This window comes from Acinonyx jubatus, chromosome D3 (assembly GCF_027475565.1).
Source record: "Acinonyx jubatus isolate Ajub_Pintada_27869175 chromosome D3, VMU_Ajub_asm_v1.0, whole genome shotgun sequence".
In the NCBI taxonomy this organism is placed as follows: Eukaryota; Metazoa; Chordata; class Mammalia; order Carnivora; family Felidae; genus Acinonyx; species Acinonyx jubatus.
In genome coordinates this window covers 44,188,503-44,215,218 of record NC_069392.1, presented here as the reverse complement: position 1 = coordinate 44,215,218, position 26,716 = coordinate 44,188,503, and the positions used below count along the sequence as shown (strand labels likewise).

At 36.7% G+C, this 26,716-nt stretch overlaps 1 protein-coding gene across 6 annotated transcripts in view; it reads right to left on the bottom strand.

Moving 5' to 3' along the window:
- The window catches only part of RBBP8 (RB binding protein 8, endonuclease), a 110,656-nt gene that overhangs the window by 71,866 nt on the left and 12,074 nt on the right, over positions 1-26,716 (bottom strand). For 2 of the 6 annotated variants that reach the window (XM_053206270.1, XM_027068630.2), the window contains exons 1-3: positions 19,821-19,957; positions 16,708-16,913; positions 1,813-1,855 (exon numbers count right to left, since the gene is read on the bottom strand). In XM_053206270.1, coding sequence (XP_053062245.1) covers positions 1,813-1,855; positions 16,708-16,816 — 152 coding nt within the window. In that variant the 5' untranslated portion in view covers positions 16,817-16,913; positions 19,821-19,957. Of the gene's footprint in view, positions 1-1,812; positions 1,856-16,707; positions 16,914-18,153; positions 18,794-19,820; positions 19,958-20,457; positions 20,543-24,203; positions 24,596-26,716 lie in introns of those variants that run through there. The other 4 variants (XM_053206271.1, XM_027068631.2, XM_053206272.1 and 1 more) reach the window with 4 other exon arrangements.

Here is a 26,716-nt window from a genome sequence, read left to right as displayed (position 1 = left end):
CAATGTGGGTTTTTCTGATGTTTCCCCACGATAAAATCTGGGCTATGCATTTTTGGTAAGAATACTACAGGAATAACATTGTGCTCTTCTTAGTGCATCAAATCAAGAGGTACATGGGGCTGACATATCTGATTTCTAGTAATATTAACTTTGATAGTTTGAGATGAATTCTGTCCGGTTTCTCTGCTATAATATTATAATTTTGCCCTATGTAATTAAGAAGTATCTTGTGGGGAAATACTTTGAGTACTTTGCAAAATCCTAACTAACAAGATATATACCCTAAATTTACTACTCAGAAAAGGCTTAATTTCCTCTGTAGGAACATCTCGCAATGGTGGGAACTAATCATAAGAAACAGAGAAATGAATTATTCTACGCCTGAGATACTTAAAATGACATCTGTGAGGCAGGAATATGTACATTCTCAATAATGCAAAGCATTATGTATCACTAATTAAATAGGATCATAAAATCATTCTTTAAAAAAAAAAAACCTGTTTATAAACTTATGGTTTTATATTTCTGAATCAAAGTCATCTCCCAAACATGATTTTCTAGGTGTAAAAGGAACTTTCCAATTTTTATTTTCATATCATATTGGAGAAAACAAATGGGTGTGTTTTGATGGGTGACTGTTAACTCCAGCTTTTGGTTGGAGCCTTGGAAGCTTGAGGAATATGATGTAACTAAGGCCCATTGGTATATATCATAGAGTAAATGCAGTATTAGTCACAATGACATAGGGGTGGCCTGAGTGGCTCAGTCAGTTAAGCATCCGACTCTTGATTTTGGCTCAGATCATGATCACGGTTGTGGGATTGAGCCCCATGTCAGGCTCCTAGCTGAGCATGGAGCTTGCTTAGGATTCTCTCTCCCTTTCTTTCTGCCCTGCCCCTATTTGTATAACTACACACACTCTCGCTTTCAAAATAAATAAATATTAAAAACAACATGGTATTAATTTTTGTTATAAGCAATAACATTCTATGATGCATCTGTTTCAGATTCCTGAATGTGGAAGCCCTAAAGAACCATGAGTAAAATTTGCTTCGGACTTAGAAAATCAGACCTGATTCTAGGCTTAATAACCAAAACAGGGAGGGGAAAGTGGGTGATGGGCATTGAGGAGGGCACCTGTTGGGATGAGCACTGGGTGTTGCATGGAAACCAATTTGACAATAAATTTCATATTAAAAAAAATAACCAAAAAAATTCAGGGGAACTTTTGGTAATTTCAAACTAGTTAAAAGGGGTCTCATTTGCTCCTATTCCTTTTTTTTTTTTTAAGGATTTTTTTTTTAAGTAATCTCTACACCCAATGTGGGGCTCGAACTTACAACCCCTAGATCAAGAGTCACAGGTCCACCGAATGAGCCTGCCAGGAGCCCCTTGTCTCATTTCTTGTATCAGTTCAGAAATCCCAGATTTTGCTCCCTTCTTGCAGTATCTTAAATTCCAGGTGTTAATCACAGATAAGAAAAGAATAACACTGACAGATCAAAATGAATTTATACAACAGTTATTTTATTAATAAATACTTTATGGAAAAAGATTATATGTATACATACCCATATGTATGTATGTATATATAAAAATTACATTAATGTATAAATATAAGCAAATATTAACTAAGAATATACTCAAAATTAAGTTATTCTTTTTACCTTAGAATTTTGAAAAACTCATGGTCAACTATCCAAGGTCCATGCTGTAAACTAACTTTCTCATAAATAAACCATTGAGGTCAAATAGGACGTCAGTATCAATTAATTTAAAAATAAGAAATCAGTATTATATACTGGTACTTACAAAATTCGTTCCTTTTTCAGTTTTGTTACTTTTACTTGTAAACCTGAAAAAGAAAAAAAACCCACAGTATTTTATTTATACATTTACCATTTCTAAAGCAGTTGATCTGAGTTTCTTTATGAGTCTAATGCTACACTATTAAGTTACTTGACTCTGGGCTCTGAATAATAAGCCAGGTCCCATTAGCTTGGAGAGTGTATTTCCCTTATTTGTACCCCAAGGTCACAAAAGTATATCTGCAACATTACTGCCTTTAGTCTATTATATGACAGCTAAGTAGAGTGAAATTTTCTCCACCTAAAGTGAGTTACTTCCTTCATAATAGCAGGGGCAAGCATATAATTAGAGGCTCACTATAAATGAAGGTCTATGTTCTGACATAGCCTATGTATTTGCTAACAGCAACCATGCTTATGTAGACTCAAGTCTTCTGGGATTAAAATAGATTATTGCAGGAAGTCCTGGATGAGGAGCAAAATTGCTTACGCTAAAATACTTAACGAAGAACACTCAAGATAGCTGTTACATATATTTCTTATTTTAATTGAGTCTGACACAACACATAAGAGAAGACTCCTGCCTATGGCACTCAAGCAGTTATCATGAAGAAAGCAGGCTGAAGGGCACTGAAACTGCAAGGAAGGATATGGACAAAATAGAGTGACATTTCTAATTTTTGTAAATGATAATTAACAAAAGGAGAAAAATGGTCATTAAAGAAATACAAAATTCTATCCAACATTACTAGCAACTAAATATAAATTCAAACCAAAACAATTACTTAGCAAAATTATAAAGACTGTAATACCCAATATGTTGATAAAAGTGCTGTAAAACTATACTCCCATACTTGCTGGAGATATTATAAATGGATAGAATTCTTTTGGAAAGCAATTTAGCAATACGTAATAGGACTCCTTCATCAGTATCTCATTTCCTGGATTCTAACCCAAGAATATAATCCAAACCATAGAGAAACTCATAGTCACAAAGGACACTGAACAATTTATAGCAATATAAACTGCTTAAAATAGGGATGTTTAAATAAAATATGATATAATCACTTGATGGAATGTTATTAAAATAAGTGAAAAAAACTGTCTGTTTAGCAACGCTAAACTATTTGGTTTTCTATTTTCTCTATGACCTCTATTTTCTACAGTATGATTATCATAAAAGGAGGAAAAAGTTTCTCTGTTTGATTTTTCTGAGTCCTAAATCAATCTTTTTACTATTCTACACTTTTTCTAATTGTGGATATTTTATTTACTTTTTAAAATAATGCTTAGCAAGTTTAGAAGTTCTGTATCCACTCAAGAATTTCTTTCATTTGGGGTAGGATTAGTCCCCAATAAATAGGTATTAGTTGACTAATTATTGAAAAATCAAAGATTTACTATTTGCCTTTGATAGTTTATCTATGGATTCTAATAAGTTATACATTTAGAAAAACTTTCCATATACTGTACATAGAAACATTAATAAATTTGTTATTTCTAAGAACAGGACTTTTCACTATCGGTATAATTTAGGACAAGCATTGAAAAACAGAATTTAGACAAATAAGAGTTTTAAAAAAATTATACATTTCTCCACCAATCCCCCTCCATGATGCTGACTAGGGATAAAGTTGATAGGATGGTATAAATACTGACGGGAAAGCCACCTCTTCTTATCATCCCAAGTAGTAAGGATCTGCTTCCAGGAATATAGAAAAAGGCAGGCACTGGACAACTGTTTCGTGTTAGACTTTTGCCCTGTTTCTCAAATTTCACCTCTAGGAAATGTCCAACTGATAGGATACACTTTACCCTTATTTTTACAGCCTAAAATGTGAATAAACAAATATTATGAATTGTGAGAAAAAAGTTATGAATAATCAAATATTCACAGCAGCTTTATTCATAACAGCCCCAAACTAGAAACAACCCAAATGTCCTTTAACAAGTGAACTGTTAAAAAACAAAACAAACAAAAAAAACTGGTACATACTTGTACCACATGTACTCTTCAGCAATAAAAAGGAATGAAATGTTGATACATGTAACAACTTGGATGGTTCCCAAGGAAATTACGCTGACTGAAAAAAAAGCCAATCTCAAAGGGTACATCCGATGTGATTCTACTTACATAACTAACACTCTTGACAGGAAAAAATTATAAAAAACATATTATTGGTAGCCACAAACTGGAGGGGTTGGGATGGGAAAAAGGGGGCTGAGGGCTTAAATAAGTGGTGTGAGGGATCTCTGGTGGTAGTCACAGGCATATAAAATCAACACCGTGGAAGTGAGTGCATATAAAATTGGGGGTATCTGAATAAGGTTGGTAAATTGTATCAATGCCAATTTCTTGGTCCTGCTGTTGTACTATAATTGTAAAAGATGCTCCCATTGTGGGAAATTGGCTGAAGAGTATAGGACAGTTCTTTGTATTACTTCTTAAAATTTCATGTCAATTTACAATAAGCTCAAAATAAAAACTTAAAAAAAATTATGGAAAAAGATCTGCCCTAATAGTTGGAAAATCGTTAAAATATAAAACATAATAAAGGAAAATATTTCTTTCAATATTAAGAATAAAAACTGGTATGCTGTTTAAAAAAAATCTTTTCCATCTGTCAAATTCCCAGGCTGAGAAGCTTCCTTCTTTTTCAGATAATGACATACTCATGAAAACTTCAAAGTACTTAGTAAAGCATCAAATCATTCTTCTTAACGTTTATTTATTTTTGAGACAGAGAGAGACAGAGCATGAACGGGGGAGGGGCAGAGAGAGAGGGAGACACAGAATCGGAAGCATGCTCCAGGCTCCGAGCCATCAGCCCAGAGCCCGACGCGGGGATCGAACTCACCGACCGTGAGATCGTGACCTGAGCCGTGGTCGGCCGTGTAACCGACTGAGCCACTCAGGCGCCCCAAGCATCAAATCATTCTTAAAGAATTAAGAAAAAAACTTATGACCTGACTAGGCCAAAGACTAGAGTCAGCAGTTTTTCACTCTCTTCTTTCCAAAGTGTGTGAAATTTACTTTTTTTTTTTTATTTAAAAAATTTTTTAATGTTTATTTTTGAGACAGAGGGAGACAGAATGCAAGTGAGGGAGGGGCAGAGAAAGAGGGAGAGACAGAATCTGAAACAGGCTCCAGGCTCTGAGCTATCAGCACAGAGCCCGATGTGGGGCTCGAACCCATGAACCGTGAGGTCATGACCTGAGCCGAAGTCGGATGCTTAACTGACTGAGCCACCTAGGTGCCCCGAAAATTTACTTATTGATAGATTTTATTTTTAATTTTACCCAACTTCTAAAACTCAGTGCAGCCAAAGATGAAAAGGATTATTGCCATGACCATTTTAAGAAAAGAAACAATGAGATAGAAAATCCATATAAACATCAAAAGAAAATTCTTGGGAAATATGGAAGAGTACTCTTTTATCTTGTAAGCATTCAACACCTGTGAGGCATTTGTTCTGTCACGCAGATCAGCCCTGAAACAGGTTTATGTGTGTGTCTATGTGTGTGTGTTTAAATTTTAGCATTTGCTATTCATCAAGTCAATTAGGCATCTACAATTAGAACCCCTATAAAGTGTGCTTTAATCCTGTTCCACACCCATCGGAAGGAATGAGGCTATACAATGTAGCTCCTGTATGAACAGGTAGTCTGTTCAACAAAGTATTTGGGATTGTAACACTGGCAACCTGAGATACCTATTGAGGAAACAGCATTCACAAGACCAAGTGCTGTACTACAAATTAACCCTACTCTGGCTAACATATGGATATTGGAGGAAATGAAAAAATTAAGGGCCCATATGTGTAGTTATAACACAGGAAACAAGTTTATTTTATTTTTTTAATATTAATTTATTTCTTAATGTCTTTTATTTTTGCGAGAGACAGAGACAGAGACAGACAGAGTACTAGCAGAAAAGGGAGAAAGAGGGAGACACAGAATCTGAAGAAGGCTCCAGGCTCTGAGCTGTCAGCACAGAGCCCAGAGCCTGACGCAGGGCTCGAACTCGCAAACCAAAGATCATGACCTGAGCCATAAGTCGGATGCTCAATTGACTGAACCACCCAAGGGCCACCACAAGAAACAAGTTTAAATAAGAATTCAGAAATGAGACAAGAATTTGTTATAAGCAAAATAAAAATCACTATGTTAACTTTTACTTATTTTAGTTCTCTACCCAGAACAGACCATATATGCAGTGTATGTACTGTCACTTTAAAACAAGTTATCTATGGTTTTGAATAAGCCTAATAACTTTGTTGACAAATAGTGGCTTTATGTATACAACTCAAGTAATTTAGCCTCTACCAAAATATTACCACTAGTTTTTCTGCAAGGGCCTAATAAATTATTTTAATTCTAAAGTGAAAACTCTTGTCTTTATAAGATGCTTAGTTTAAGTCTTAAATTTTAATTATCTCAAAATAGGTAAATTAATTTTTATGGACTCAATTGAACTTATAGATGTTAATACAAATGGAAAAATATTAGATGGGAGAGTTACTTATAGTATTAACAATGAGTATGACACTGATGTTATGGACCAAAATTACACGCAATTCCTTTCACTGTTAATTTATGTAGCCTTAATATGAATGTCATCTTTTAGGAATTTTGATGAAACATCTGAGAAAATAAATGAAACAATCCTAAACCGAATCAAGAAGTATTTATCCTGTTGTATTAGAACCTCTATAGTTTTGTGTGCCTTCAAAGGGGTTCTAATTTTGTCTAGAAAAATCTGCCTAGTTTTCTAAAAGAACTGATTACTGTATTTACCAGATACAGAAAACATTATTAGATGAGATGCTGATAATAGAACCTGGCATGAACAAGAGACCATTTATTAAAATGGTGGCATTCCGGGGAGCGTAGCTGGCTCAGTTGGTACAGGGTATGACTCTTGATCTTGGGGTTGTGAGTTCAAGTCACACATTGGGCACAGAGATTACTTAAAAATAAAAGTCTTTAAAAAATAAATGGTGTTTTGAAAAATAAACATTCTAAATTCTATTTTATTATTCTATTTATTAGTGCTTTTAAGTAATAAACCTGATACTGACAGAGATTTAAAAAGGCAAAAAAATATTGTACCCAATGCTTTGAATTGTTCAAACTTCTGAAATTTAAAGAACTCTGAAATTTCTATTAAATTCTATTAAAACATAAAACATGCTCTAATAAGTTATCAGTAACATTTATCAATAACAATTTGTTTTTGACCCTGATACTAGCAGCATTTGTCACAAAAGGAACATAAGACACTAAAGTGAACAATCGTGAAGGGATACAATTTTACTAAAGATAAAAAATATAAAAACTCAGTCACAAATGTCTCCAGACTTTTCCAACAAAAATGGTCTTTGCACACTGCTGTTCAATAGAAGTTGGGAGACTTTATCTATTCTTTCCCCCCCAGCTTTAAAAGAATGCATATAGCTTAATATATTCTTGTGATCAGTGTACAAACTGTCCTGCATATGACATGTTTATCTATCATTTTATTATGTTTTGGTCAAATGAAGCAAAAAAAAAAAATCTCAAGATACAGTGGGTGTATTCAGATGTATGTAAGTTCTCATGTAAAAGGGAAGAGTTTCTTGGACATCTAAGTAAAAATTATATATTTCAAGTACTACCATTCAAAACATTTCTTCTCTGTTTTTTAAACTGACATAAAAGTTTAAAAGTAATGAGTCAATTTTGATTTCTATATATACTTCAAAACCTGCAAAGTCCAGACAAGTCCATGTTTGATGTCTTTCAAATAGCCTCTTATACGGGTTTCTCCAAGTGGATCCCCCACTTTCAAAAAAATTAAGTACCCTTCAGGCATGTCTTTGATGTTATCACACAGTTGGAAGATCTAATTTTATATGGAACTGTGTAGAATACATAAAAAGTCTGCTTTCAGCAAATTAGCCTCATCTGAACCCAAGTGTTTTTAAATAACATTATTTTTTTAAAAACAATAGTGCTCATTTAATACCTTTAAGAATCCATAAGGGATTTTGAAATTGGAAAAAGAACTCTGATCAATCTCATATTATAATGAACCAGAAATTATCTTCTCTCATCAGTTCACACGTATATCCAATACCTACCATTCATAAAGCACTTGGGTATTAGCTAAATATACTGAAACCTGCTGTATTCCTCTTTTAACATTTTCAGTGTATATAAACTGACTCTCCTGAGAGTGTGATGAGTACTAGAGAATAGCTATGAGGAGTCCACAAGTTAGAAGAATTATCCACCATATAATATTTGTGAGTTTTATATGTTGTATAATCTGATGAATTTGGCATGTTGTTTCTTATTAAAAAGTGTGTATTAGGGCACCTGGGTGGCTCGGTTAGTTAAGCATCCGACTGCTGATTCTGGGTCAAGTCATGATCTCATGGTTTGGGAGGTCAAGCCCCACATCAGGCTTAGCACTGGCAGCATGGAGCCTTCTTGGGATTCTCTCTTCTCTCTCTGCTCCTACTTTCACTCATGCACACATGTGCTCACACTCTCTCTCTCTCAAAATAAATAAACATTAAAAAAAAGTATATTATTTTCTTGACTCTTCCTCATCATAAAGTAAGGGTTTCCTGAAGACCCTGAAACACTAAGGAACATGAAGAAATCTGCCAAATATTTTATCCCTCTTAAATTAAGAGCCTAAAAATAAAACTGACCCAATTTTATTTATTTTATTTTTTAAAAATGTTTCTTTATTTTTGAGTGAGAGACCACACAAGCAGGGGAAGAGCAGAGACAGAGGGGGACAGAGGATCTGAGGCAGGCTTTGCATGGACAGCAAGCAGTTAGCCCGACACAGGGCTCAAATCCACAAACCACGAGATCATGATCCCAGTTGAAGTCCAATGCTCAACCGACTGAGCCACCCAGGCACCCCTGACCCAATTTTAAATGGGCATATATAAAAATTCTAAAATGGTAATGTGCAACATGGAAAAGTAAGCACAGTTTAAATAACGAAATAATACTTAAAAATAAGCCATATATGGGGCGCCTGGGTGGCTCAGTCAGTTGAGCTTCTGACTTGGGCTGAGATCATGATCTCGCGGTCCACGAGTTGCGGCCCTGTGTCAGGCTCTGTGCTAACAGCTCAGAGCCTGGAGCCTGCTTCAGATTCTGTGCCTCCCTCTCTCTGTTGCTCCCTCAACCTGTGCTGTCTCTTTCTTGCTCTCAAAAATAAACATTAAAAAAAAAAAAAGCCACGTGTAAAACACTATGAATATTGATCACAACAATGCATAAAGCTACACACATTTCTTTTAAAAGTAGGAAAGAATAAACAAAAAAGCACAGATGCCATTCTTGTAGAATGGGGACTTATTTTTCCTTTCCCAGCTTTCTATAGTATTGTCTAAAAACAGAAATTTTAAAGTAAATGGGTAGTAAAATATTTCAAGATTTTAAACAGATATAAAATATTGATATTTTCAGGGCGCCTGGGTGGCTCAGTCTGTTAAGTGTCCGACTTCAGCTCAGATCATGATCTCACAATTTGTGGGTTCAAGCCCTGCGTTGGGTTCTGTGCAGGCAACCCAGAACCTGGACCCTGCTTCAGAGTCTGTCTCCCTCTGTCACTCTGCCCCTCCTCCACTAGTGCTCTCTTTCTGTCTTTCAACAACAGATAAATGTCAAAAAATTTTTAAAGTTGATACTTTCATATATAATGGGATTTAAAATACTGATGTTCAAGAAAATATCACATTGACCAAGCTATAAACTATGCAATTCATTCATATACCACTTATTAATTTTTTAGTATGTGCCAAGTACTTTTACCTACAGGGATGTAAAGATGAGTAAGATAGGGACTCTGCCTAATAAAAACTTAATGATCTTCTTAAAACCAGTTATAAAACAACATAATCATTTGAAGAATAAAGAACCTAACCTTATGCTTGAAGATGGCAGAATACTAGTTTCCTATCAAATGTTTATTAACAACTCAAGTATGTCTGGTTCTATTTAAAAATATTTCAAGATATTATATTTGCTTCACTACCAGATCACCTAGGATAAGTTTTATAATATGTAGCAGTGACACTCCCATAATAGTTTAAAGTTGAAGCTGTTCTTATTGGTAAACCTATGTGATACAGTCACAGCATGATAAACCAAAAAGAAGATACTGCTGCTCTTCAACATAAATTGCCAGACTGTTTATTCCTTCCCAGTTTTATAAGTAGTGCATGTAGCTGATTACAATGTTGTTATTGGGTTACCAACGCAGACTCTCTCGTATGTGGCTTATTTTTGCTACCATTTCACTGTACAATTATATATTTTCCTAAAAAAATGAATTCATAGCCCCCAAAACTCACTGTGTCGTCTTCACTGTTGTATCCTCAGCAACTGCTATCATTCTTAGCATATAATCTAACGACCCTCACTGAATGAATAGCAAGTCAGTACTAAAACTCAGAATTGTTCCTCAAAGTTTTACAATAGATTTTCTGGGGAAAACAGTATAGTCAATGAGCACAATTAATGTAAAATATTCATATTTATCCTCAGACATATGACCATGAGCATAGTTTACTTTAAAATAAGATCTTTATCACTAACAACAAATTTGAATTCCCAATTTTTCAAATATTTGAACTAAACAGGTCCTAGAAATTTAGAGGAGAAAGGCCAACAATCCTAGAAAATAAGCAACAATTGGGCACCTGGGTGGTTCAATCAGTTAAGCATCTGACTCTTGACTTCAGCTCTGGTCACGAACTCAGTGTTTGTGAGTTCAAGCCTGGTGTCAGGTTCCACGTTGACAGTGTGGAGCCTGCTTGGGATTCTCTCTCTCCCCTCACTCTTTCTGTCCCTCCCTGCTTATTCTCTCTCAAAATAAATAAACTTAAAAAAGAAAAGAAAAGAAAAGAAAAGAAAAGAAGTGAAGCAATAAAGTATGTAACAGTTCATAAAAAATATAAATCACTCTTAAACATTAGCAAAGATACTTAATTTCATAAGAAAAATACAAAAATTACATTGAAAAAATTAACATAGTAATCACACATCATAGAGATGTCTTTTAGATACAGATTTGAACTATAAAGATATTTTTGACAATTGTGGAAAATTGAACACTATCATCTAATAGGTACTAGATGTTAATTATTTGTTTTGTTAGCGTGATAATGGTTCTTTCTAGTTAAAAAGCCTACTACAAACACATACTAAATATTTATAGATAAATTATGTCAGAGACTCCAAAGTAACTGAGTGAAAGAGGGATAGAGAAGTACATGGAATACAAGTAAAATAAGACTGGCCATTTATTGATGATAGTTCAAGCTGAGTGATGACTATATAGGAGTTCATTTTATGATTTTCTTTACTTTTGTATATATGTAATAATTCCTAAAAAAAAAAAATGAAAAAAAAAAAACACCTAAACTTTAAATTAGAAATGAACACTGAATATAAACACAAAAGATTATAAAAGTGGTTACCAGTTTGTGTTGGGGGAGTGGGAAACTTTTTTTTACTTTGTGTTTTGACAATTTAGAAAAAAGCTTAAGTTAAAAAAATAGATTAAACAATAACAGATACCTTGATTTCTAAATGAACACAACCGTACCTCAATTACATCAGCACTCCTATACGCTGAAAGAGGGCTTTAATGAAAACATGAAACAGAATGATTGGTCAACGAATGAGCACAACAGAGCATAAAGGATGCACGTATAGTAGAGGTAGCTGAACTCCAACTTTTCATAATGAAAAAAAGTAAAGAGTTTCTAATGTTTACTTCAGCTAGGAATTTAAAAAACCACAATTAGGGGCACCTGGGTGGCTCAGTCGGTCAAGCGTCCGACTTCAGCTCAGGTCATGATCTCACAGTCCGTGAGTTCGAGCCCCGCGTCGGGCTCTGCGCTGACAGCTCAGAGCCTGGAGCCTGCTTCAGATTCTGTGTCTCCCTCTCTCTCTGACTCTCCCCCATTCATGCTCTGTCTCTCTCTGTCTCAAAAATTAAAAAAAAAAAAACAACAAAACAACCCACAATAAGTAAAGACTTCTAGGAAAGTTGCAGGATACAAAATCAATACACAGACACCAATTTTGTTTCTGCACGCTAACAACAAATAATCAGAAAAGGAAATGAGGGATGCCTGGCTGGCTCAGTCGGAAGAGCATGCAACTCTTGATGTCAGGGTCTTGAGTTCAAGCTGACACTGGGTGTACAGATTACTAAAAAAAAAATAAACTTCAAGAAAAAAAAAGGAAATGAAAACAATTCGATTTATAGCATCAAAAAGAATACTTAGGGGGCACCTGGGTGGCTCAGTCGATTAAGCGTTCGACTTCGGCTCAGGTCATGATCTCATGGTTTGTGGGTTGGAGCCCCGCATAGGGCTCTGTACTGCCAGCTCAGAGCCTGGAGCCTGCTTCAAATTCTGTGTCTCCCTCTCTCTCTGCCCCAACCCTGCTTGCACTCTGTCTCTGTCTCTCAAAAATGAATAAACATTAAAAAAAAAAAAATACTTAGGAATAAGCTTACCCAAAGAGATGAAGGATTTGTACACTGAAAATTATCAAGTATTCATTCCTTAAAGAAATTAAAAACTACATAAATAAATAGAAAGACTTGGCATATTCATGGACTGGAAAGCTTAACATGGTTAAGATGTCAATACTACTCAAAGAAATCTACAGATTCAATGCAATCTGTATCAAAAGTCCAATGATGATTTTTGCAGAAATAGAAAAAGCTGTCCTAAATTCATATGGAATCTCATGGGACTCTACATAGACAAAACAAACCTGAAGAAGAACAAAACTAGAGATCCCACTTCCTGATTTCAAAACTTACTAAAAGTTACAATAATCAAAACAGTATAGTACTGACAGAAAGACAGATGTGTAGACCAACAGAAGAGGAAGTCCAGAAGTATACTCATATTTGTATATACGATCAAATGGTTGACAATGGTGCCCAGAAACTTTATGGGGAAACAGTCTTTTCAACAAATGGTGCTGGGAATATTAGATATCCACACACAAAAGAATGAAATTTGGCCCTTGTATCATTACAAAATGTAACTCAAAGTGGATGAATGATCCGAACATAAGAGCTAAAACTATAAAACAGGGTAAAAGCTAAATAATATTAGATCTGGCAATGATTTCTCGGGTAAGACACCAAAAACACAGGCAACAAAAGAAAAATATAAAGTGGATTATATCAAAATTTAAAACTTCTGAATGTCAAAGAACACAATGAACAGAATGAAAAAGCAACCCAGAGAATGGGAGAAAATGTTTGCAAATTATGTATCTGATAAAAGAGTAATATCCAGAATATATAAAGAACTTCTACCACTCAACAACAAAAAACCAAAGCTGATTAAAAATTGGACAAAGGAGGGGCGCCTGGGTGGCTCAGGTGGTTAAGGATCCAACTTCAGCTCAGGTCATGATCTTGCGGTTTGTGAGTTCAAGCCCCATGTCGGGCTCTGTGCTGACAGCTCAGAACCTGGAGCCTGCTTCATATTCTGTGTCTATCCCCCCTCTTTCTGCCCCTCCCCTGCTCACACTCTGTGTCTCTCAATAATAAACATTGAAAAAAAAATAGACAAAGGACTTGAATAAACATTTCTCCAATGATACACAAATGGCCAGTAAGTACATGAAAAAATGTTCAACATCACTAATCTTTAGGTAAATGCAAATCAAAATCACAGTATCACCTTACATCCACTAGGATGGCTACGACTATCAAAAGAAAAAAAAAGAAAACAGAAGATACCAAGTGTGGAGAAACTGTAACACTTGTGCGTTGCTGGTGGGAATGTAAAAATGGAAAAGAGTATGGTAATTCCTCAAAAAATTAAAAATATAATTATCATATAATTCAGCAATCCCACTTCTAGATACACTTCCAAAGGAGTTGAAAGTAGGGTCTTAAAGATTACTTGTACACTCCTGTTCAGAGCAACATTATTCTCAACAGCCAAAAGATGTAAGCAACTCAAATGTCCAACAATGGATGAATGAATGGATAAGCAAAATGTGGTATATACAATGGAATATTATTCAGCCTTAAAAGAGAAAAAATTCTGTAATATGTTACAATATGGATGAAACTTGAAGACCTTATGCTAAGTGAAATGAGCCAGTCACAAAAAGACTGTTATGAGATATTTAGAATGGTCACAATCACAGAGATAGAAAGTGGAATAGTGGCTGCCAGGGGCTGGAGGCAGGGATAAATGGGGAGTTATTGTTTAATAGGTATGAAATTTCAGTTTTACAAGATGAAGAGCTCTGGAGATGGATGGTGGTGATAGTCGCACAACATCATGAATGTATTTAACGCCACTGAAGTGTACACTTAAAAACAGTTAAGATGAAAAATTTTATGTATATTTCATGGAAATTTTTAAAAAGTAAGTATCCCCACTTCTCCCCCTCGCCAAGAAGAGATAAAAGTAAGAATTTTCCAAGATTTCTTAACCATTTAAATTTTCTCATGTTTATTTTTTTGGCCATTCTTTTTCTGTTTCTTTCTAGAAATTAGCAGTTTCAAAAATCATAAAGAGGAACGTAAAAGTAATCAGTATGTGAAATCTCTGTTATAACTTTTTTATAGTATCTCACTGTATCTGGCTGGGATAGTACACAGCAGGCACAAATAATTATAATGGTGCTGCTTCAGAAAGGACAGCATTCTAATATCTAAACACATAGAGCTAGTACATATATTGCTTACTATGTGCCATAAACTCTTCAAAATGTTTTACATATATTAAAATATTTAATATAATGTGAAGTAACTATTATTAGTATCTTTATTTTATAGATAAGGAATCTGGTGCACCGTAAAGTTAAATAGCTTGCACAAGGTCACCACCTTCAAGGGTGAGATGGCTTTCAAATATTGGCAGCCTAGATCCAGTAACAAGTACATCACATAACCTCTTTCTCAACACAGCACTACCTATACAAGTAATAGAAGTAAGCACTGAAAATGAAAATTTTAGACTTAATCCTAAAGATAAAGCATGGTAACAATCTCTTTAGCATAGTACATAATGTTTTACATAATTTGAACCTATCTACCTTTCTAGCACCATCCTCTTTCCACCTGACCAATAAATTCCCATCACTTACCTCATTTTCTCTGTGAGCTGTACCAACTTATCTACAGTTCTTTGATTAAAATCAAGCTGTTACTGCCAAACTTGTGCTTAAGCTATTCTCTTAAAACGTTCCCCTCCTACAATCTTCTTTGTCTGGCTAATTAGACTCATTTCAATGGTAAAGCCTGATTTGACAGTAAATCAATCAATCAATCAATCAATCTCTCTCAAGGGCACGCGCACACACACCCGGTTCTTCCTTTATGTTCCCAGATAACTATATATGATTCATTCTTATTCATAAGGTATGGCATATGGTAAGTGTACCCCAAAACTTTTCTTGAACAAGAGTCTGCCAGTACACTGGGGTATGCAAGAATACTTCTGGGGTCCATGCTTCATTAATTCATGATGAGTCCATTATCATGAGGTTCTGCCAAGAACTACATTTATCACAGAAAAGTTCTAACACAGACCCACATACTAGGTGGATCATGGTGGTTGTTTTTTTTTTTTTTTATGAGAAAATTGCCATTTATTGCTTTGGTTTTACCCAACAGGAAGAAACAAATTTTATTGCCATTTATATATTTTCTCAAATTGACCATATACAGTCCTTGTCTGCCCATTCCAGAAAACTGGGGCAAAGGTAATTATAACTAAGTACAAAAAAGCAACACATGGACAGAAAAAAAACATTCTCAGCATTAGGAACACTCATGACCCCAGGATCCATTAGTGCTCATCTCTGATGAATGATGCATTCTTTTGAACCAATCTGATTTGGTTAAAATATAAAGAGAATACCTGAAAAGTTTTTGATCGATCTAGACATTCAAAAGATGGAGAATATAGTCTAATTTAGAGGTTTGGGTTTTTTTTTTTATTCTTTATATTTTCTTTCAGATGAAATATTTTTTTCTTTGAAAATGTAAGTAAGATTAGGTGGATTATATTTTAATGGCATTCCAGTGTAATGTGAAGGCTGTCAAGCACTATAGTATTAAACCTATGGTTGCAGCAAGAAACAAACATAATACCAAGCAATTTCCGCCCATGGGAAAAACGTATTATGTTATAGTAACAGAATTAGACAGATATTAATACCAAACGTTGAGTCTACCTTTAAGAGAAAATTCTTTTATCTGGAGTACGTTTTAACACAATCACAAATAATAATTATATATTCATCTCAACCACAATTGCTCAATTCTCCTCACACTCATTGCACTTCACATAAACCTTTTAGCATTTATTTCATTATACGGTAATTATCTGTTTACATGGCTCTATCTCTATTAGACTCCAGGCTCTTTGAAAGCAAACTGCCATTCACTTTCATATCTCAGTGCTTGGTAGCAAATAGATTCCCAAAAGCTTGAAGAATAACTTTAGTATTTTAATGGCTGTAAAGAATCCTGCACATAATTTTATAGGAAAAAAAGTTTAGAGATTATATATCTTGGCTGAGATTACAGATCAAGTAGATAAATGAATTCGGAATTCACATCCAGGTCATCAATCAACAATTTCTATGCCGTTTCCACCACACCACACATATTACCATAGTAAATAACTTAAGATGTGCAAAAACTACATCCCATAGTAGGTGTCTATAGTTATAGAGCAACAACTCAATCATAAATGACTCACAAAAAGTTACCTGTATTAGGTACCTTAAAAATGAGATCCCTGAACTGTCACACAAAGTTATAACTATTTAGTCTCAATAGAATACTGGTGTACTATTAAAAAAAAAAAAAAAAAAAGATTCTTACCTTGTACTTCTTTATCATGATACTCTTTTAGTTTTGTCCAAAGTTCCTTGAAGTCATTAGATATATCTATAGAACTAGGGCTTCCACAATTGCTTCCAGAGATGTTCATCTTTCTTAATATGCTCCACACTTCTATTTGCCTAATGTTTTCTGACTTTTTCTGTTACATTATATAGGTATGAAGTTGTCTTGGGCAGTTGAAATACCTGAAACAACAGATTGCAACACAAATGAATTTTACATTTATCTCTATGTAATTTTAAGTTAGAATATCTTCAAGCTTAGCCAGCTATTCTCAAGTTTTCCTTATTTACCTACACTCAATCATTTTGAGAATCTGGGGAATGGGAAGTAAAGACAATTATGCTGAGAACCCTGATTTCAGTTATTTGGTCTTTAGTTAAGCTAAATTTTAAGGCAAACTTTCTCTTATTCCTCCTAGAAAGGAATAATTACTCAAATTGAGATGTTTCTGATATTGAGAGGTTTATAGTCATTCATGATCAGCATTGAATAATGCAACGTTCTAAAAAGAATTTATTTTTTGTTAAACTTTTCAGTTGATATGAAGTGCAACAATATACTGAACCAATAACTGGAAAACATTCTGAATATCCTTGACTTAAACAGTATTCACATATATACATCTACATATGCATAGAAGCACATGCCTTATAAAAGAGCAAGAAAGATGTTTGTGATTAATACACACGAACATCTGAATACCTTTCTTATTACAAGAGAAATCAGTGAGCAAGATACAGGCACAGCAAAGAACTATGAATACAGAAACGTCTAGTAACAAGACAAAAAGGGTAAGGCTATTTTGTGTCCCTCTTAGGGTAGAGGTGAATGATAATTACTTGTGTAAGCCCCTGAAGGAAGCAACAGGATACTGAGAAGTTCAAGTGGATTCATAAATATTTTAATGTGTCCTTAAGTTGAAACCATTAACTAGCTACCACTAAAAAAAGAAAACGATTAGTAAGTTTACTAAACCTCACGTATGGCTCCTTAGCCAATGATTTACCATTACTAACATGCCCAAACTGATTTAAGTGTTTCTTACTAATCATTTCTCAAGGTCTCTAATGAAGAAGCTAAAATAAGCAATGACACTTCTAAAGGAGAAGACTGGAAAAATACACTCTTAAGTTTTATAAACGTTGTGATTGGGGGCACCCAGCTGGTTCACTATGTAGAGCTATTGATCTCAGGGTCATGAGTTCAAGCCCCACGTTTGGCATGAAGCCTACTTAATTTAAAAACAAAAAACAACTGTGATTAGGCTTTGTTGAGACAGTGAAAACTGAACATGTACTGGATTTTAGAGAATATTAGCACATTATTTTTAATTATCTTGGGTATAATTTGCTCATATTTAAAAAAAAAAAAGTCCTTAGCTGTTAAAGAGATATATACTGATACGTTTACAGGTAAACTCACCTGTTCTGGATTTGCTTTCAAATGCTCCAGCTAAAACAAAACATGAATGCCGGGTAGGGAGATGAAACCAGTAGGCCTGCTTTGACAATTATTGAAACTGTAATGGAGGGGTCTCTCTCTTGTGTATATTATTTCCACAACAGAGTTTTTAAAAGAGGGATTGGGTGAATTAACACAGCTTCATTTCCAGAAAGGCCTGAATTCTATTTCTTAACCTTAAAAGATAAACAGGCTTACACTACTGTCAGTAAAAGCCACCATTTGTTTACTATATGCCAGATACCGTGCTGCTTTATAGTCATTTTTAAACTTAATCTTGAGAACTCTATAAAACAGCTACTGTTACTAATTTCACTTTAGAGTTGGAAAAACAGGTTTAAGAAATTAAGTGACTTTCCCAAGGTCATTCTGTTAGGACCAACACAGCTAAATGGGGGTGGGGGTGGCCCTCATACTCTAGCGATGTTAATCAACTGCAAAATACTTTCCAGTAGCCTAAGATGGGGCACCTGGGTGTCTCAGTCAACTGAGGGTCAGACTTCGGCTCAGGTCATGATCATATACATGGTTTACGAATTCAAGCCCAGCACTGGGCTCACTGTTGTCAGCCAACAGCAGCTTCCCATCCTCTGCCCCCTCTCTCTGACCGCCCCCATCCCCTCTTGTGCTCTCCCAAAAATAAATAAATATTTTATAAAATAAAGGAGGCCCCCCCAACAGTAATTAGTTCTATTAATAGTTTAAAACAAAATTTTAATGACTTCAATGAATATTTTAAAATTGCATAATATTCAATTGCTTAAAACAGTGTAAATAAAATAAGCATTCGTTAACGTACCCTGAGAGGTAGCAAAAAAAAAAAAAGTGTTTTTTCACCACATAAAAACAGTTTACCCACACTGAACTTGCAAATTCTGGCTCGAAAAACCATCTCAAGCCTATCCTGCACGGCCAGCACTTTTGTCAGAATTTCTTTTGGTTTGAACCGTTATGGTTACACGAGGATGCGCCTTAATTTCGCAGAAATGTGCACCTTGTGCCTCAAAGTGCATTCCGGGCTCAAAGGTCTGTAATAATTGAATACATTTCTATGCATCCTGTAGCACTGTAAACCACCAACCACAGTGAAGGTGCTCAGTAAACTCTTTCCAGTAGCACCCACCGCACGTATTCTCACACAGGGCAAGGGCCGCGCCTGGAGTCACACACGTGCCCGAGACAAACGCACAGGGACTGGACAGGTCCTCTTACGGGCAAAGCAGAGGTCCAGAGGCTCCCATGCCCATCCCAGCACCCGTAGCCACCAACCTCTCCCCCCGCACCGCGGCCACCCAAACGCTCCAAAAACCAGCAGCGCGACTGACGCTGGAAGCGAGCACCGCGCACCGCCCCCCGCCGCCGGCGGCGCATGCGCGGGGGCGGGCTCGTAGTGGGTAAGCGAATCCTCAGCCAGCGCGGGAGACCAAAGAACCGCAGGGAGCGCGGGCTCGTCCTCCTTTCCCGCCCACCTCCAGCGGAGTTTATCCGGGCTCCAGCCTTATTCCTTAGGCAACCCCGAAGCCGTACGCCACCCCCACCCCAGGGGCCAAACGCCTACGTTCGGCCGGCAGCTCCTGACCGGAAGTAGCCACTAAGACCCAGCACTCCGGGTCTGGGGAAGGAGATACCTTTTTATTCACGGCTTACAAGTCTTCCTCAAGATTCTCGAAAGCCCCAGCACGGAAGCAGACACGACTCCGGGGCTGTGAAGGAACGGCCACTCGCTTTTCTTCTCTTTCCCTCACTAATCCGCCAACCCCCCTCTGGGAAAGCCGGCCCGTCCGGACGGCCCGCGCTTTCCGGGGGTGGGGAAGGGCCCGAGGGCCGCCGGCCGGGCTTGTAGGCGCCCGGGCCCGCCCCCCTCGGAGCCCGCTCGACGTCACGGAGGAGTTCCCTTCACGTCACGCCCCTCCTCCGGCCGCCGAGCTAGGCGGTGCACCGCACGCCTCTGGCGGAAGAGCCGGGTGGCCCGTGTGTTCCAAAATTAAGGGTGGTGACTGGAGAGTCGAGCGCCAGCCCCTGCTGTTTACGCGACGGCTCCGGGAGCTGGCGGCCGCTACAGCGTTTTTGAGATGCGCTGGAGAAAACTCAGGCATTTCCGTCTGGGAAATTCAAGACCGTGGTGTTACCAGTGTGTCTGACGTTAGCATATTTCAGGAAAGCCTGTGTAAGTGGCCACTACCACAGGGACAGTTAACACTAACTGATAAAGGAATGGACACGGATCAGTCTAAGGTAGCGTTCTGCCTTGTAGCTATCTATTACCTGCAGATTAGTGACGTGACCTGACAGGACTGGGTGGTGAGGCCACGTAGCAAAGCGATGTGTAAGTGGAAAGTTCCTGAGGACCCTGAAATGAGACGGAATCAGAAGTGCCCAGCATTATTTGTTGGGATAATTTAGGTAATTTAATTTTTTTTTAAATCAACGCTTTCTGTGGCTGTGTGTTTGTAATGGTCAACCTGTTAGTCTGTTTTCCTACTTGATTTCTAAAAGAAGCATTTTAGCATTAGCAGTTCTACAAATGAAGTTGAAAATAAACAATAGGCTACAATCACAGTATCTTTTAAACCAGTCCAATACTGTTCTTTACTAGTTATGAGACCTGGGAGGGAGATAAAGCATAGTATTATAAACTTTAAAACTTAAGTAGTGTTTAGGAAATCATAAATACAAGCTATAAAGTTAATTTTTTCCACTCACTCATGTTAAGGGATGAATATCAGAGCTTACTCCTCGGGATTTCACCCAATAGGATGTTTCTGTACCATTGGAGCAATGCTATAGGAACGTTGGTATTTTTAGGGAAGAGGGTTGCTAAATCTTCATTACCCTGTTAGAGTAACTATCATTTGCTTCCAAAGTTTACAAGACTTCATAACACTTTTAAAGAAAATGGGTGAAAAATTGACTGCCATTTCTAATACAACACAGGAGGCATAGTTGTTTGTATAAATGTTTATAGTGGAAAGTTTTGTTATAAATGGGAAGAACCTGTAGTCAGTTTGTCATTTAACCGTACACTGAAAGAACAGTGTACTTGTGGTCTGAAGAAAAACCATCAGAACAAAATGATGTAACTTGTTCCTCTGGCCTCTGCCAATGGCTTCACTACCCAATGCATTTATATAAGTCAGAATCCAAATAATCATCCTTGACACCTTTCCCCCCGTTAACCCGCTTATCCAAACTACCACCAAATTCTGTCAGTTTTACTTACCAAATATATCCCAAATCAATCCCCTTCTTTTCATCACTTCCACAGTATTCCAAAAATACCATTGTGTCTTAACCTAGTCTGCTAGTCTGCTTTCCATATGCATCCAACCAACAACCCCATCTAAACCTTTCTCTTCACTGGTGTTCAGAAAAAAAAAAAAATGAGTATCTGTTCTCAATTCATGTATATATTTAAATTTTAAATTGCATGCATGTAAAAGAACAACAACAAAAAAATAGGGGTACCTGGCTAGCTCAGTCGTAGAGCAAGCGACTCGATCTCAAGGTGTGAGTTGAAGCCCCATGCTGGGTGTAGAGCTTACTTTTTTAAAAAAAGATAAATTGTATATATGTATTGCTGAAAAATGGTAATAGTCTAATGGGTAAGTCACAGGCTCTGGAGACAGACTTCTGGGTTCGAATACTGCTCTAATACTTCCTTACCAAGTGACCTTGGATGGATTTCTTAACCTCTGTCTCATTTTTCTTACCTGTAAACTGAGGATAATAATAGTACCAACCATATAGGATTATGAAGAGTAAATGAATTAGTACATGTAAATTGCTTAGTACAGTGTTCATAGACACAGTATGTGCTTGGAAAAAAGCTAGCCCTTATTGGTACTTCTGAGTTATGACTATCAAACATATTTTTAAAGACATTTTTTAAAAGGGTGAGAAAAAAGTAGAAATCTATGTTTTCCTCCTCCCACCTTAAATTTTACCCACTTTGAGACTACTTCTTTACATTGTAGCTACTATGATCTTCCTGAAAAATAAATCTGAAAATGGCTGCTTAAACCATTCAGTGGCCTACTGTTACTCCTCGAAGAAAGCCACTTTGAACTGCCTCTACTACCTCTGCAGGTGTTCATTTCCAATCATTTTCTGCCATCTGGCCTTGACCTTTTAGTGTCTCCTAGGTCTTTGCGTGCTGTTGCCTCTGGAATTAACCAAACCTACCCCTGCCCTTTGCCCAGCTATTTACTAATCGTTTTATCTTGTTTTAATAGTCTTTTCTATTAAATCCTCTTATAGCACTGTGTATGTTCCCATCTTACACTTATTACAGTTTTAAATATTTGAATAATTTTCTTTTCCCACTAGACTAAGTTTCTTGAGGTCAAAACCATGTCTTGTTCACCTTTTTACCTCCAGAAACTAACCCAGTGCCTGCCATAAAGTCAGTACTGTGTGGATAAATGAATAAAGTTTAAGGGATTAACTATTTTTAAATTTTTTTTTTCAACATTTATTTATTTATTTGGGACAGAGAGAGACAGAGCATGAACGGGGGAGGGGCAGAGAGAGAGGGAGACACAGAATCGGAAACAGGCTCCAGGCTCTGAGCCATCAGCCCAGAGCCTGACGCGGGGCTCGAACTCACGGACCGCGAGATCGTGACCTGGCTGAAGTCGGACGCTTAACCGACTGCACCACCCAGGCGCCCCGGGATTAACTATTTTTTATGTAAGTAGGGAAAATCTTTGAATCCATTCAAAATTCTTAGATTATCCATGTGAGATTTTATGGCGATCACTTTAACAGTGGAAATAGTGGGCATACTCATAGTCTCTCCCAATAGGAGCTTTAAACCCCACGTGGTGGAATAAATTATGAGGTTCTAAAGATATGTGGGAAAACTTTATGGCTTTGAACAGTGGTTCCCAAACATTTTTAATGCTTAGAAAAGCAATAATTGTATTACATATTGTGATAAAAAGATGAGGCTGCTACCATCCAGAGGCAGCAGAAGTTGGAACTTCAGCCACCAGGGCCAGCGATGCTCCCTTGAGGGCTGGGATTTTAATGTCCTAGCACACCTATAATCCGTTCGAGGCCCCTGATTAGGATGCTCGACTTAAAAATTGTGTGATGAAATGATTCAAATGGTAAATTTTATAGTATGTACATCTGTACATTTAACCACAATAAGAAAAAAAATGTGTGGTAGCAATAAAAACTCTAGGATTCTTAGAACTGTAGAATTTTGGAAATATGTAGAGTTTAAAATCATCTAACTCAAATCATTTTAAACCTGAAACCTTTTGTTGGTACTACAGTCTGCTTAACTCCTATAGTTGAATGGCTGAGGGTTGCAAAGGAAAAATCACACAACAGGTTATACTGATATCACTAAAATTATGTGGTTTCAAACCTCATATAGGGCATTAATTAATTCTTAAAACAGACTTTGTTCAGCTGCTCTTGTTTCCTTTGCTGTCTTCCAAACCTTCACTATTTTCCTCAAGCCTCTGTACAGTATTCTCACTCTCAGCAGACACCCTAGTCTCCAGGTTAATCAGAACAATTGGGGTCAAAAGGTGTGGTCTCCTTGAACTTCACTTTTCCTTTCTCAACCCTGTGAATTAGGCAATACCATTTTGCAGTCACAAAGTAACTCAAATCCACTTGCTTCTCCCCACCTCTTCTGCATCCACCTTAGGGTGGAGTCATCAGCATCTTAAACCTCTTCTGCAGCAATAGACTCCTTTTTTTTTTTTTTTTTTTAAGATCAACTATCTTTCTACTTCTGTTTCCCCCTTATTGTGGTGTACAGCACTCAGAGTAGTCCTTTAAACAGATAACAGATTTAATCAGAACAAAATGCTGTCCTGCTAAAAACATTCCAGGGTCTTCCCATCACCTTAGAATAAAATCAAACCCTTTTCCACGGAGTCAGGACAAGTGAATCACAATATTACATTGGTGTTATTCCTAAATAATAGTTTTGAATTAGTGCTTTCCTTTCCATTCCCTTTTACCCTCGTTTAGGCCGTGTTATTTCTTACCTAGACTATACAGTCTCCTTGCTTCCAGTCTTCCTCACCTTAATACAGTGTCCACACAGCTGCCAGAGATCTAAACCATTATTTCTGATCCTGGCATTTCCTTCCTTAAAATCCTTAAGTGGCTCTCCATTGCTTAAATATAATCAATACAAAAATTTATTAATGAGACTTTATAGCACAGCTGGATTTGGATAGCTGCATTTCAGTGCTCAAAACCACATGTGGCTAGTGGCTACTATATTGGACAGCACAGGCCTAGATGTATAATGAACAAGTGAGGTTACATGGTTTACCTGAAGAACCAGGCTGGAGCAAGGACTGAGGCACAGATAATTGATTCCTAGTCTTAGGCTATTTCTGCTGTTTGTGCTGGGCATTTCTCATCTCTTTCCCACTCCCCACATCACCCCATTCCCCTCCCCTGACCCAACATTGAGGGCCTATATCCCCAAGCAAAAAATTTAAAAGTGATTAAACCCATTATGATTATTTACATAATACTGTCAGCACCTCTAATATGGACACACAATACTTAATAAACTAGGGTGAGCTGTCTACCTACAGCCAGAATTATTTTAAAACTATTTAGAATTAGTAAGAACTATTTAGAATTATTAAAAACAAGACAAAAGGCTGTTTGAGAGAGAAGTGGGAAAGGAACTTTTGAGACAAAAGAAAATTATGTTCACTGTCAGCATTTGTGTCAATTTGAACACTTGATTTAATTGTTGTTTACAGTAATTTCTAAGTGTTGTTTAGGGATAAGAGTTTATGTCAGTTGATGATCTTGCCCTAAGTGACAAAATGTTTTGTTTATGATTTGAATTGAGGGTGGCAAGATTCCAGTTGGGTTGAACAGTTTTATAATTGTTTTAAAAGATATATCTAACACTCTCAGAAGATGTCAGTATTACAGTTTTTATTTTAACAGTCTTAAGTGGTTATTAATGTGCTTATAACAAACATTAAAAATTATACATTGCTTTCCAATTAGAAAAATTAGCCTTATGTAGTCTGGCCAACTTCTAACTTAGATATAAGAAACTTTATTTTGACTTTTACTATGGCTATATATACCTTCTTCATTTCTTTTTATAAACTAGTTGGTAGTTTATAAAATGATATTTGTGTTCTTAAATATCATTCACTTAGCTACTTCATTTCACATCAGTAATGGGCAAAGTTTTATTAGATATATAATTTGCCCAATTTAGGAACCCTTTATACTTGATAAAGATTCCGATACACTATATGATAAACTGTATACTTGCTTAGTTGCCTAGTTTAAATAATGCCAGGCTGATCAAGAATGTTAATGATCTATTACTGCAAAATCATTCATTATGAATGGAAAGGAGTTTCTTTTTCTTACAGGTCAGCCATTTTATAATACAGTGATTGCTTGGCAGTATTTCATACCTATGCATATGGGTTTATAGAGCCCAGGAATTTTGTTATTTAGCCCTTAGATCTTAACACTGACATTTATCTGCTGTGGAGATGGTAAAAGAATTTAAGATTGATCACTAAGAAAGTAGAATAGAAAAGTAGATTTTATTTTGAGAATCTTGTGAAACTAATATGTACCTTTTTATCCAGTAAATACAGTATTATACTTGCATTCTATATACATATGTATAATGCTACCATGATGGAAGCTGTGGGAACAGTATTTATTTACAGTAATGTAAATGGAAAATATTATGGGGGTGCCAGGGTGGCTCAGTCAATTGAGTGTCCAAATCTTTTTTTTTTTAATTTTTTAAATGTTTTATTACTTATTTTTGAGAGAGAGAGAGAGAGGGGGAGAGAAAGAGAGTGGGGGAGGGGCAGAGAGAGAGAGGGAGACACAGAATCGGAAGTAGGTTCCAGGCTCTGAGCTCTCAGCACAGAGTCTGACGTGGGGCTCGAACTCGCAAGCTGTGAGATCATGACCTAAGCTGAAGTCAGATGCCCAACCTACTAAGCCCCCCAACTCTTGCTTTTGGCTCAGGTTGTGATCCCCAGATCATATCATGGGATGCAGACACGGGTCAGGTTCTGTGCTGAGCATGGAGCCTGCTTAAGATTTTCTCTCTCTCTCTCTCTCTCTCTCTCTCTCTCTCTCTCTTTCTTGGGTGCCTGGGTGGCTCAGTCGGTTGAGCGTCTGACTCTTGGTTTCAGCTCAGGTCATGATCTCATGGTTTGTGAGTTTGAGTCCCACCCTGGACTGTGCACTGACAGTACAGAGCCTGCTTGGAATTCTCTCTCCCTTTCTCTCTGCCCTCCTGTACACTGTCTCTCCCTCTCTCTCTGAAAATAAACAAATGAATTTAAAAAAAAGATTCTCTCTCTCTCTTCCTCTGCCCCCCTCCCCCCTCTTGAAATAAGTAAATAATTAATTAAAAATTTTAAAAAAATATGAAGGGGTAACTGTAGGAATAAGTCCCTGGCAGTTGGACTCTATTAGTTAAAGCAGTCCTTAATAGGCTTACAGGAGCAAACATGTTTAATATTCATTGCTTTGTCCACTT